The 12,425-nt window shown below is 41.4% G+C and overlaps 1 protein-coding gene across 20 annotated transcripts in view; it reads right to left on the reverse strand.

Moving 5' to 3' along the window:
• Positions 1 to 12,425, reverse strand: part of Znf532 (zinc finger protein 532) — a 106,599-nt gene that overhangs the window by 45,731 nt on the left and 48,443 nt on the right. For 18 of the 20 annotated variants that reach the window (XM_048806142.1, XM_048806140.1, XM_048806145.1 and 15 more), the window contains one exon: positions 1,374 to 1,555. The exons of the other annotated variants lie outside the window; for them this stretch is intronic. In XM_048806142.1, coding sequence (XP_048662099.1) covers positions 1,374 to 1,555 — 182 coding nt within the window. The remainder of the gene's footprint in view (positions 1 to 1,373; positions 1,556 to 12,425) is intronic. 20 annotated transcript variants of the gene reach the window in all.

Consider the following 12,425-nt stretch of genomic DNA (forward strand, 5'->3'; position numbering starts at 1 on the left):
AGCACCGGTAGAAGTGGGGGGGGGGTGGTTTCTACTCTCACATGCAGGGTCCACTGAGAGTTTCAAAACGTGATGATAAGGACAAAGGGTTAGCCTGCGTGGACTTGTGGAAACAGGGACCTGAGTATCTTATTTAGCTCTATAAAATCCTGAGCCACTAAAGGCAGGTACTCCCCCAGTTTGTTCTCTGAAGCACAGAGAGAATACATGAATTTCTATACAATCAGTTATGGACAAAACTGATACAAAAAAAAAAAAACACTGGTTTCTTGATTTCTAAACCAAAAATTTCCTAACAGGATAGATCCAATCAATAAAATATCTGCACACTAAAAATTTGAAGGCATGAGCTGAAAATGGAAAGCCAGCCTCATATTTTAGTATTAGAAAATATGGGGAAAGCCACCCAGGAACCAATGATACCATAACCCAAGTTTAAATAAAGTAAGATCATAAAATCATACCAACTAGACCTTGCTTCTATAAAATACAACTGGATTACAACTAAAAAAAAAAAAAACCTACCGCATATTAACAGTCCATTATTAAAGCTACCAAATAATCAATGTTAAGATAAGCACACAATACAGTAATACCTCTATTAACAAAGACACTTATCAATGACAAGTTCACTTGGGAAATTTTAATCAAATCGAAATAAAATATAGCACATGAATGCATTTTAGAAGGTCATGAAGTAGAGAATAAAGTACTTCATCACTCAACGCTAACTAAACTAGCCTTGAATTTGCCAGATGTTGTAAAATACACATCTGGGAATCTTCAGAGACAGTGAAAGGGACCATAGTTATGATACATAAAAGAGACAAAGGAAAAACCTAGACTCAGGTAAAAGAGAAGGAAGGGAAAGAAGGTCATTTGAAATGGAAATCCTTTCCAAAAAGAGCAATGTTAGAAAAGGACGTAAACCGGATCCTTCAATGTGGATAAAGTAACCAACCATCATACCATTTCTATCTTCACTAGCAAAGCAGAAGTGTTTAGAAGTGCAGAAATGCATATTTTTGCAGGGGTTAAAATGTGGGGAATGTGACAATGAAAGTATGTTTAAAGGGTGCAGAAAGAAAGTCAATCAAAGCCAAACCTCCATACGTGTGCATTTTGGCTACAAGACGTGCATTTTGGCTACAAGACGTGCACTTTGGCTACAAGACCCCTTCCTCAGCTTTGTGTGGAGCAGAAGGGCCAATGTTGAAAGGATTAAACAGACCAACTCTACTACAAACCAACTAGGACCTGTTAATCGAGGTATCACCACACCACCCTGAGAACTGTGAGCTCAGACCACTCAAACAGCAGTGTAGTTATAAGTGTACGAGCTGAACTTGCACATAAGTGAACAATATACTAACCGAAAACCAACTCTCCGCGTGTAGTGCAGACAGTTCTTGGTGACGTGGGTCTGGAAGTGCACCGACCTGCAGATGGCCCCACACTCAGGGCAGGTGTAGGGAGATTTGTGCTGATGGATTCTCTGGTGTGATGCGTAACTGCACTGGTTAGGAAGCAGCATCTGGCAGATAGTGCAAGTCTTCTAAATAAACCAAAGGGGGAAACAGGGTTGGTCCTGCTAAGTTTCTTCTAATAGGCAAAGAACCTTGGTTAAACCTCACAGTAATTACACTTCTCTCATTTCAAACACTACTGCAATTGATTCTAAGTCAAAGGGAAATGCAATGGAAAATTCTTTACCCTGTAAAAGAAAAATAATCTCTACTATGCAGTCAGGTTTGTCTCAAAATAGGAGTTCCAATTTTATTATTTTTAATTTGTTTAGCGTGAAGAAAAGTTATTAGGAAAGCTGTTCCTGTGAATTATGTTAGCAATTCAACTTTCATGTAAAATAATAAGTTCATGGGTATGTGTATCTTGACGGTAGTCACAGTTTCCATAGTTCATAAATTTTCTTCAAAATTACAAAAATTAAACAGAGGCTAATCCAGTTTCTTTTTTTCTCCCCGTCACTTCAGTTATTTAAAATCTGAAATATAGGAATGCAAAAGGATGGCCATTAGTTTTCTTTGCACTTAAATTCGTCTTAAATGGATGAACTGGCCATAATATGATTTATAATTAAAACCAATAAACTCAAGCCTCAACATGAGTTTAGATATTAAATTGAAATTTTATAGCTTAAGATCTGATTACATATAAAATAAAATGAAAACTGAAATCCTTTTTGAAAAAGGTTTTATCATTAACTATCCATGAAAAACCAAAATCACTATTTTTCTTCCCTTTATATGTAAGTAGCAAACATAGTCTATTTTAAATACATAAAAGAAAAAACCTTAAAATGTAAACTAAAGACTTATTACTTCCACCCTAAAAATACACCCAGCATAGCATATGAGATAAAATGTGCTTGAATACTTTTAAACATTCATGCAAAAACAAGTATCTACTATCTTCTAAAATACACAACTTGAATTAAAGTCAAAGTCTCAAAATTTATAGATTTTTGCTAATATTTAAAACACTCTTAATATATTAACAACAGAGCTAGAAATTTTTTAAAGGCTTTTTTAATGCCCTAGGTTTAATCCCCCATAAACCCCTCCCTCAAAAAAACAAAACAAAACAAAACCAAAAAAACCCCTCATATCCTTCTAGCTTTTGAATCAAGCCCAAAACTTAAGATTTAAAATTTAAACTACAGAGTGACTTAGACCAAGAAAAATAGGAAACTCACTTGAAAATTCTCTCTTGGTTTTCTCCTGAAAGGACTAAAGTACAAATTTTATCCCATAAAATGTTTATTATAATCATAAAATAAGAACATTACAGGCAGCTTTGATGAGGTTAGTGTCATTTAAAAATAGCATTCCTTTTCTAATAACATATTTCAAAGGTTAAACAAGCCACAACAAGGAAAACCAATCAACAGATTCATTAATTACAACATTCTGTTAACGTCTACATTATCACCAGTAATCATTTGTTTCTTTGAACTAAAGTCTTCTATCTACCTTCACAGAGTCATTAATACCAGGCATCCAATTATGATGACTAGTTTTCCACAGGCATCTTAAAATGTCTTGAATTTACTTGGGAATAAAACTCAAATTTTTCAATTTTAAAAAAGTCAAAAGACATTATTTATCTACACATATACACATTTATGCATATATACATACACATAAATTATATGAATGTGTGTATATATAAAATATAAATATAGACTGTCCCATTTCACCATGAGCCAAGTGGCAAATTGGGTACATAAATAAGTTTAAATACACCATCTCATTTATTTTTCATAATAATTTGTGAAGTAGATAATATCTCCATTTTACAGGTGAGGAAATGAGGCTTTGCAAAGTTAAGAGACTTTCCTAAGGCCCCCAGCTTTAAGTGCAAGAACCAGCATTTGAACCAGGCTCTATCAATCCAGAGGCATCTTGATGGAGGGGTAGGGAAGAAGTAGGATGGAGGTCACAAGAAATAAACAACAAAAAATGCACATCATTAAAAAACTATTAGCAAATACACTGAATGCCAAAGATGACCATGTTATGTTAGGATCAGAAATTATTCAGCTTCCCCCAAAGACTCTGTTATGAAAGTAATGTGATTATACTATTTTTATAATAGGAACAAATAACACCTAAAAGGGAAGAAGGTGTGTTTCCTAAAAGCTGAAAAAACTTTTCATCAGGATATAATTTCAACTGGTTACCCCACAGAACACAAAAAATTCACAATGCACCACTGAGGTCCTCCACCACCATCATCATCGTCACCACCCTGCCTCCCGCCTCCCACGCAGGAGGAACCTGCACTCATCCATTTCCACCAGCTGAGGCTTTTCACTCACAGGGTATAGAAGGCCTGGGAGAAAGGGGGCCAGGAGGATACAGCCTCAAATCAAAGTGCTTTCACATTCGCAATGGCTGAAACAGGAGCGTGTGGTCATCTGGGAATCGTGCTGGGACTCAGGGACCTTACCTGTACTTCACACAGACCTATGTGTATTCTTGTGCATACACTGCTTTTACTCCTGAAAGGGGGCAGGGTGGTCTTTTGGTTGTAGACATTCTCCTCCTCCATGCTCACTCAGTACCAGTACTTTCAAACTGATATGACATCGTTTACTTAACTGTACTCCCTCCTGTTATGTAACTGCACCTGTTACAGAAAACATGTCATCCCAGCTCCCGAGACAGTGGTGATCGGTTTTCACAGCACAGAGGGGGTATATTCCACTGCTTTTCTGGAAGCTCTGAATTCATGACAAAAATGCACATTCTCTAGATTTAGGGAATACATTTGAGCAGAGAGACAGACAAGGATTTCTCCACAGACTATAAGAATATGGCTTTCCCTTTCTTTTTTAATCAAGGAAAGTAAAATATACCTGAAAAGTCTAACTCTTCATTGCACAAAATTGAGACTACTTTACTAGAAGAAAGCAGTTCACCCTGACAGTTCCTGTCTTTTGAAAAGAAGGAAGCGTTTCATGTGTCTCTTGACGTTTAATTTACACTATGAGAAAAATGGATATTTTCAATACCTAAATAATAAATAGCTAATTTCTACTTGGGGCAGGTTCATTTGCTCGGGGAACTGTTAAAAGTAGACATTACTTTTCAACAGCATCACTTAGTCCTAGAAAGCTATACGAAAACAAGGCTGAAAAGTAATTATGTTCTGTGCTTCACAGTTACTCTTCTTAAGCCTTTTTTAAGCCAATTGTGGCACTAAAACTGATGGCGGGCTTGCAAATACTGGCTGGGGAAAGGGAAGGGGCCGTAATGGCCTGGGAGTCAGAATGTGAAGCTTGGCACTCTCTTCCCCTAAGTGAGGAAATGTCTGAGTAACAAGGAAAATAATTCTACATATTTCAATTCATATTTCAGGCAGAAAAACAGCCTCGGGAAGATACAAAGAGAGGGTGAGAAAGGCTAGAGAAACATGAGCCAACATATCTAATATTTACGCTCAACTTCAAATGGACCAACGCCTGCAACAGCATGAAACATGGATCCAAAGGCCCAACACTGCCAGCTCAGCAGTCAGCCAGATGCTAAGTAAATTACTCCGCCTCATTAGCAGCAGTTCCATGATCTCTGTCTGCAATATAATTACCAAAAAAATAGTAATAACAAAGCATACCAGTTTGCTTTCTGGCCTTCGTTTTCATCCAACTTCACAAAAAGAACACAAAGAAAACATTCTGTTTCAGATCTCACTTAAGTGGGAATAGCACTTGCTGCATATACCTTTGTTCCCAAAATACCTTTGTCCTCAAGTCATTGGCCACAATCAAAATCCCTAATAAGAGTTCACTGTTTAAAATGAGCAGATTTACAGAAAGCATGTATCTGACTAAGATGATCATCTAGGTACACTGAGCTAGTAACACTAAAATACAAACTGGGACAGGACTAGTCAGATCAAAATAAAACTTCAGGATTTCAGAAAGCAGGATCCAATACAAAGAGTCAAGTGTCTTTAGCTCATAATATCATCAGGGAGGAGCTGGGGTCCTCAGTTTTCAAAAGAAACTGCCTGAGTAGAGTATACCTGGAAAGTCGAACTGGCAAAGACTGCTCAAAAGAATTTAATACTTGCTCTGTTGTGTTAATGACACCTGAAACTAAAATGAATGAGCAATCTGAAAATGAGGGCCACTGTGGATATGTAACCTTTATCTGTACTCTTAAAGCTCATGTGGTGTAATCCCAAAGTCTGTTCTTACATGATTCCTAAGCTCCCACCAGCTGTAAAATTCTATGCTTCTATATCCTAAGGAATCTGTGTGAAGTGGGAAGATACAGAAGCAGCAGTAAAGAAACCCTGCTCTGAAACCCTGGTTCTGCCGCTAATTGGACATTTGTTTTTCCAATTGTAAAGAGTAGACCAAAGGGCCTAGCACATGTGGCTGGTGTAGATTCCAAAGAAAGAAAACAGATTTTTAATGATTAACAGGGTACCACATCCATTTCCAGTCTGTACTTGGCTAAATTCAGTCATGGTTTTATTAAGAGGTGAAGCAATGACATTCCAATGCTGAAATATCAATTATGAAAGCTACAAAAAACTAGAGCCATCAGCTCCTGCCTAGCTCAGGAAAAGGCGCAGGCCCCTCCAGCCTCAGTCTGCTGCTCACTCTCTCAAGGTGCCCCACAGCAGAGATTACAAATCAGACAGGTCAGAACAGGGACCCACAACAGGGACAGATTTATTGTTCACTGCCCTGAAGGGCTGAGACCCATCCCTCGGTGCCATCACCTCCTCTGTGTAAATGCACATGGGCAGGCCTGTTTAACCTCAGCCTGTGCATGCTTTAGGTTCCTGGACCACATCACCTGCCATGTGTGATAAAATTCCAAGACTCAGATACAGGCTTGGGAAATGTCAGCGAAGAGGGCTGGGGCCAAGCCCTGTGCTTCAGCCCAGCTCTCCCCAGAGACCTGGGCCAGGGTGCCGCCGAGCACAGAAACGATGCTCTAGGCATTGCTACTTCTGTACAGATCAGCCGCAGAGCATCAGGGGAAGAAGAGCAGGCGGCAAGCAGAACTCAGCAAATGCCACCAAAGCCTTCCTTCAGGACGTAACCGATGGGCACGCCCTTGGAAGGCTGAGCACCCAAGCAAGGGAGGTGGTTCGGGAAGATGGACAAGCAGAGCCACAACCCACGTTCGCGGAATGGGAGGCCTCACCAGGTTCACTGGGTTTGAAGAAGTACAGGGGAAGTGGCAAAACGGAAGAGAGAAGATTGAAGTAAGAAGGGAAGCATGCAGGCTTCTTACAGCTTGGTGTAGAGCACTTGTTTGCCCACAGTCCCTGGGATCCATCGCTAGCACCAGAAAAAGATGGGCCTTGAGTAACCAGCAAAAGGCTGCCCTCTGGGCTCACCAGAGGAAGAAAGAGGAAGACCCTCCTTCCTTCCCGACTGCTGTGACAGAGGGGGCTGAGGACAAGGAGGCCGACACTGGGCAATTGAGACAAAATCCCAAAGAGTCATACTGAACAGGAAGGAAGCCTAACTCCAAAAACCAGCCCAGAAAAGCCCCAGGCAAGAACATGGTGGACAGGACATATCCCTGAAGACAGAACCGCACTGGACCTCTAAAAAAGGGTGTAGAACTTCTAATTCCAGGAAAGGAGAATGAAAGCACCTTTCCCTATGCTTCGAACTGAGGACTACTAGAAACCCTGAGCACCCACAAAAGGACTCTGGCAGCGGGGAGCAAGAAGGCAGACTGGCGAGGGACCTGGGACGGAGGAGTGCCAGGCTGGGGTTCCCCCATTTCTTCCAGCCTCACATGTCCCAGACTAGAGTGAAGAAGCTGGCAGCCCAGACATGCCAGAGGATAGAGACAAAGCCCGAGGAACAGGAAAGGGCAGCCTCAGAAGAGAGGAAACGCTCAGACAACTGCTCTGCTCCAGCCAAATCCCACAGAAACACTGTGGCCCCACCAAGCTGTGCCAGGCTCCTGCCCCCTGAGACTGCTATGAGCTGTCCCAATAGTCCTGCCCAGATGGTGTCAGAGGCGCAGAGAGAAGGGGCCTTGATAATGAGCCTCCACCAGCTCAGGGAGTATTAAAAAAGTGCCCCCAAGGAAATCTCGGGGCCCAAATGATTTCACTGGAGAATTCATCAAATGTTGAATTATATACACTCTCATCCAGAAAACAGAAAACGAAGGATCACTTCTCAATTCATTACATAAAACTAGTATCAAACTACCCCAAACCAGACAAGGACAGGAGGAAAAAAGAAACACTCATGAATATAGATGCAAAACTCCTTCGCAATGCCAGGTGCAGTGCACATCTATAATCCCAGCTACTCAGGAGGCTGGGGCAGGAGGATCACAAAGTTCAAGGCCAGCCCGGGCAACATACTTAGTGAGACCCTGTTTCAAAATAAAATATATATTCTTTTCAATCAGGGTGTGCTGGGGGATGTAGCTCATTGATAGAGTTCTCCTAGTCTAAATCCCCAGTACTACCAAAAAGAAAAAGAAAAAATTCCTAACAAAATATTAGCAAATTAATTCACAATATAGAAAAATAATTATGTTGCTTGACCAAGTGGGATTCATCCCAGGGATGCAAGGCTGTTTCAACATCTGAAAAATCAATACAATTTACCCCTAAAATATTCTGAAACCAATAAATAAGTTTAAAAGAATCAGAGAATACACAATAAATATACGAAAACAGGTAGCATATCTACATGTTTGCAATGAATATACGTACACCAAAAATATGAATGTGTACTTCCAAAAAACAATTTGGCTGGTACGTGTAACTCAGTGGCAGAGTACATGCCAAGCATGCAGAGGACCCTGGGTACTATCCCCAGCATAGCAAATTTTAAAAAAAAAAGGAGGAAAAGGAATATGAACAGAATTTATATAACCAAAATAAACAAAAAAGAGCTAAATAAATGGACAGCCTGAATTCACAGACTGAAAAAGTTAACACAATGAAAATTGTTTCTCTCCCAAATTGACATAAAAGCTTAATGCAAGTCCTGTCTAAATCCCAGCAAGACAGAAAGATTTTGGAAGACATAGCCAAGATTATTCTAAAACTTATATGGAAAAGCAAAAGAATAAGAACAGCTGAAATGATTCTGAGAAAGAACAAGGTCTACTGGGTGTGAAGATATCACATGGTCACAGCGCTCAGGGCTGGTGGCAGTGCTAGAGGGCAGACAGATGTAGGCTGGGCAGAACAAAAAAGCCAGAGACCACCCGACACAAGCACACCTGACTGACCAACCCCTGGCACCTGCCAAAGGCACACAGGTAGTTCACTGGAGGAGAGAGCCTTTTCAATAAATGGTGTTGGAGGAAGTAGACATGAAAGAGCAGAAAAAGAAACTTGCTAAGTTTACATCGTATGCGAAAATTAACTCCAGCAGGCTTAATGTAAAACACAAAACTAAAACCCTTTAGAAGCCCAGGAGAAATTCTTCAGGATTTAGAAATTCTTCAGGATCTTGAGTTCTTGGCACCAAGAGCATAAGCCATAAAAGATAAAAGGGAAAATTGACAAACTGAGCCTCATCATAATTTTTTTTTTTTTTTTTGGCTTGGCCAGGGACTTGTTAGGAGGGTAAGGAGATATGCTACCAACTGGGAGAAAAGACTTACAACCACATATTCAACTAAGGACTAATATCTGAACTCATGCCAGGTGTGGTGGCATACGCCTATAATTCTAGTGGCTCAGGAGGCTGAGGCAGGAGGATCACAAGTTCAAAGCCAGTCTCAGCAACTTAGTGAGGCACTTAGGAACTCAGCAAGACCCTGACTCTAAATAAAATACAAAAAAGGGCTGGAGATATAGCCAAGTGGTTAAGCATCCCAGTACAAAAAAAAAAAAAAGAACTCATAAACCTAGTTTTAAAAAAATCTAATTAGAAAATAGGCAAAAGATATGAAGAGATTTCACATAACAGGATATATCGCAAACCCATAAAAAGACATTTACCATCATCAGTCAATGGGGAACCAAAACCACAATGAAATAACACTATATACCTACTAGATGAGCAAAAATAAAATTTAAAATGGTACCATATCAAATGCTGGCAAAGATGCAGAGAATGGGATGATTCACACAGTTTACGGGAATAGCCACTCTGGAAAACAGTTTCTTAAAAATCTAATGTGATCTGGGTTGTGGATATAGCTCAGTTGGTAGAGTGCTTGCCTCACATGCACAAGGCCCTGGGTTCAATCCTCAGCACCGCAAATAATAATAATAATAATAATAATAATAATGAAATGTAATCTAATGGCCACTACCATACACGCCAGTAATTACACCCCTGGGCATTTATCCCAGAAAAATAAAAACCTATGTTCACACAAAAACCTGCACACAAATGTTCACAGCAGCTGTGTTCATAAGAACCCCAAACTGGAAACAATGCAGGTGTTCTTCAAAGAGTGATTGATTATGTAAACAAACTGGTACAACCTCATAATACATACCACACAGCAATAAAAAGGGACAAATGGTGGAGGGTCCCCAACTTGCAATGGTTTGATGTATGATTTTTTTGATGTCTAAAAGCGATACACATTCAGTAGAGCCATACCAGAGAGTTTTGAATCTTTTTATCTTTTCCCAGGATACACACACACACACACACACACACACGCACACACACAGTCTGATATTCTCTCAATACGCTGGCAGTGGCGGCCAACGTGTCACAGCTGACAGTTAGCCATGCCATCACAAAAGGAAACCCTCTACAGCACCCTGCTGCTAAGCTAGGATGTTAGGCAGATCAGGAGAATTCTGTACATTTTTGACTTATGCGATATTTTCAACATGATAGGTTTATGGAGAACATAACCCCATCATAAGTCAAGGAGCATCTGGACTGATATAGGCAACAAGCTGGATGAATCTCCAGGGAACTGTGCTGAGGGAAAAGAGAGTTGTATAGCCATATGGTTCCATCTATATGACATTTCTAAAATGACAAAATACAGAAATGAAACAAATAGTAATCACTCGGCATTAAGGTTGGGGTGGCAACTGGAGTAACTCTTACGGTGATGAAACTGTTCCATTTCTTGACTCATCAGTGTCCACATCCTGTTGTGATACTGTTCTACAGCTCTGTGAGATGTTACCATCAGGGGAACCTGATGAAGGGTACATGAGCCCTCTCTATATTAATGATTCCATGAATCTAAAATATCTCAAAATAAAAAGGAAAGAAGGGAGACAGATCCCCACTGCCAGTGAACCAGTACCCCTTTCTCCAGGCCTGTTAACTCAAGCTCAAAGACGCCAACGAAGGGCGGTGGTCTTACTGGTCTAGCCAGGACCCATGGTCAACCCCTTCCAACCCTCGGAACCGTAACAGAGGTGGCCAGGCCAGTTCAGGAAACTACTATGGATGGTTCTCTGAGATGAGTGTGCAGACTGAGGGAACGCTGTCTCCAGACAGATCTCCCAAGAGCCATGAGCTGTGGGAATAAGGCTTTGCTCCATAGGGGCCCTACCTCAAAAGGCAGCTGCAGTGAGGCTACGGGGAAGTCCTTACAAATGTGGGTAAGGAGCCCTGAGTCTCTCAATTCACCAATAAGTTACCAAGAGCAGGGAGGTCAATGGAAGATGGGAGGCAACATTTCAAATTCACAGACACAGGAGGCAACACGGCAAAGAAGGGGCTCAGCCAAGGTTAGGGTACTGGAGATGCCACTCAACTCCTAAATTCTATGAGAAGACAAAAGTATTCTAAGTGCCAATCTCAGGAAATTTTCTTTTTCTTTTTCTTTGTTTTTTTAAAAATTTTGTTTAGTTGTAGATAGACACAACACCTTTATTTTATTGATTGATTTTATGTGGTGCTGAGGATTGAACCCAGTGCCTCACAGGTGCTAGGCAAGCACTCCATCACTGAGCTATACCCACACCCATCAGAAAGGAAATATTTCTATAGGAAGATTTTTTTCCCAACTAAGTTTAAGTTCACAGACTGTAAATTGGCCAAGGGCCATGTGATGAGCAGACTGGAAAGACGGACTATGGACTGATCCCCATTCATCTGGTCCTTCTGTCTTACTGCAGCCCTACCGCCCGCTACCACGCTTACCCAATGCCACGCCTGGTGGCAGCAAGGGCGAGGAGGCCCCAGCTCCCGCATTACGAAGCCAGCATTTCCAGCTTGCCTCCCAGGCAAGTCTAACTGCGAGTGCAGAAGGAGAAGCAGCCGCTCCATACAGAGCTGGTGCAGCCTGGGCTGCTGAGGCAGAACCAGACTCCCCATCCGTCCACGGGAGAACCACAGCCGTGTCTGAGGCAAACAAGAGGTCGTGGGGGGTCTTCTGGGCCATGACTGCAGTGAGTGGTGGGGCACCAAACACCAGAAGAAGGTGACAAGGGCACTTCTGTCTCCCGCCCTTCAGGCCTGGCTATACAGTCGGATGAAGCTCACTACCTGTAAATCCTCTTCTCAGGGTGCTGAGGGGGTGACTTAGGCAGGCTTAACTGGAGAAAGGAAATGGAATGATGGTCCATTTGTTTACCTTGATGTTTACCTAGGCTTAGAGTTAAAACAGAGTAAGGCAGTTACTTATTCCTTAGGATTCCAGGTGACATAGGGGACCTACATGTTTTACCTGTCCCAACAAAATACAAAAATGACAGTAAAGCAACCACACACAGGAGAGAGAACCATACCCTTTTGATCCCAGCTTAATGCCGAGCCTAAAAGATCAATAGAGAACAGGAACGGGGGAATACAAGACCAAGGAAAATGTCTGCATCTTTGCCCATGTCCTTCCATGTTCCTGGAGAAGAAGGGGGTCCCAGAAAAAACAGCCACATCTGAGGGCAGTGCCAAACTGAGGACCTTAAAACTAGGGACCTGTGGGAACCTCCAAGGCCAACAGGGAGCCCACTAACCAGAAACAGGG

The sequence above is a fragment of the Marmota marmota genome, unplaced genomic scaffold (assembly GCF_001458135.2).
Source record: "Marmota marmota marmota unplaced genomic scaffold, marMar, whole genome shotgun sequence".
Classification (NCBI taxonomy): Eukaryota; Metazoa; Chordata; class Mammalia; order Rodentia; family Sciuridae; genus Marmota; species Marmota marmota.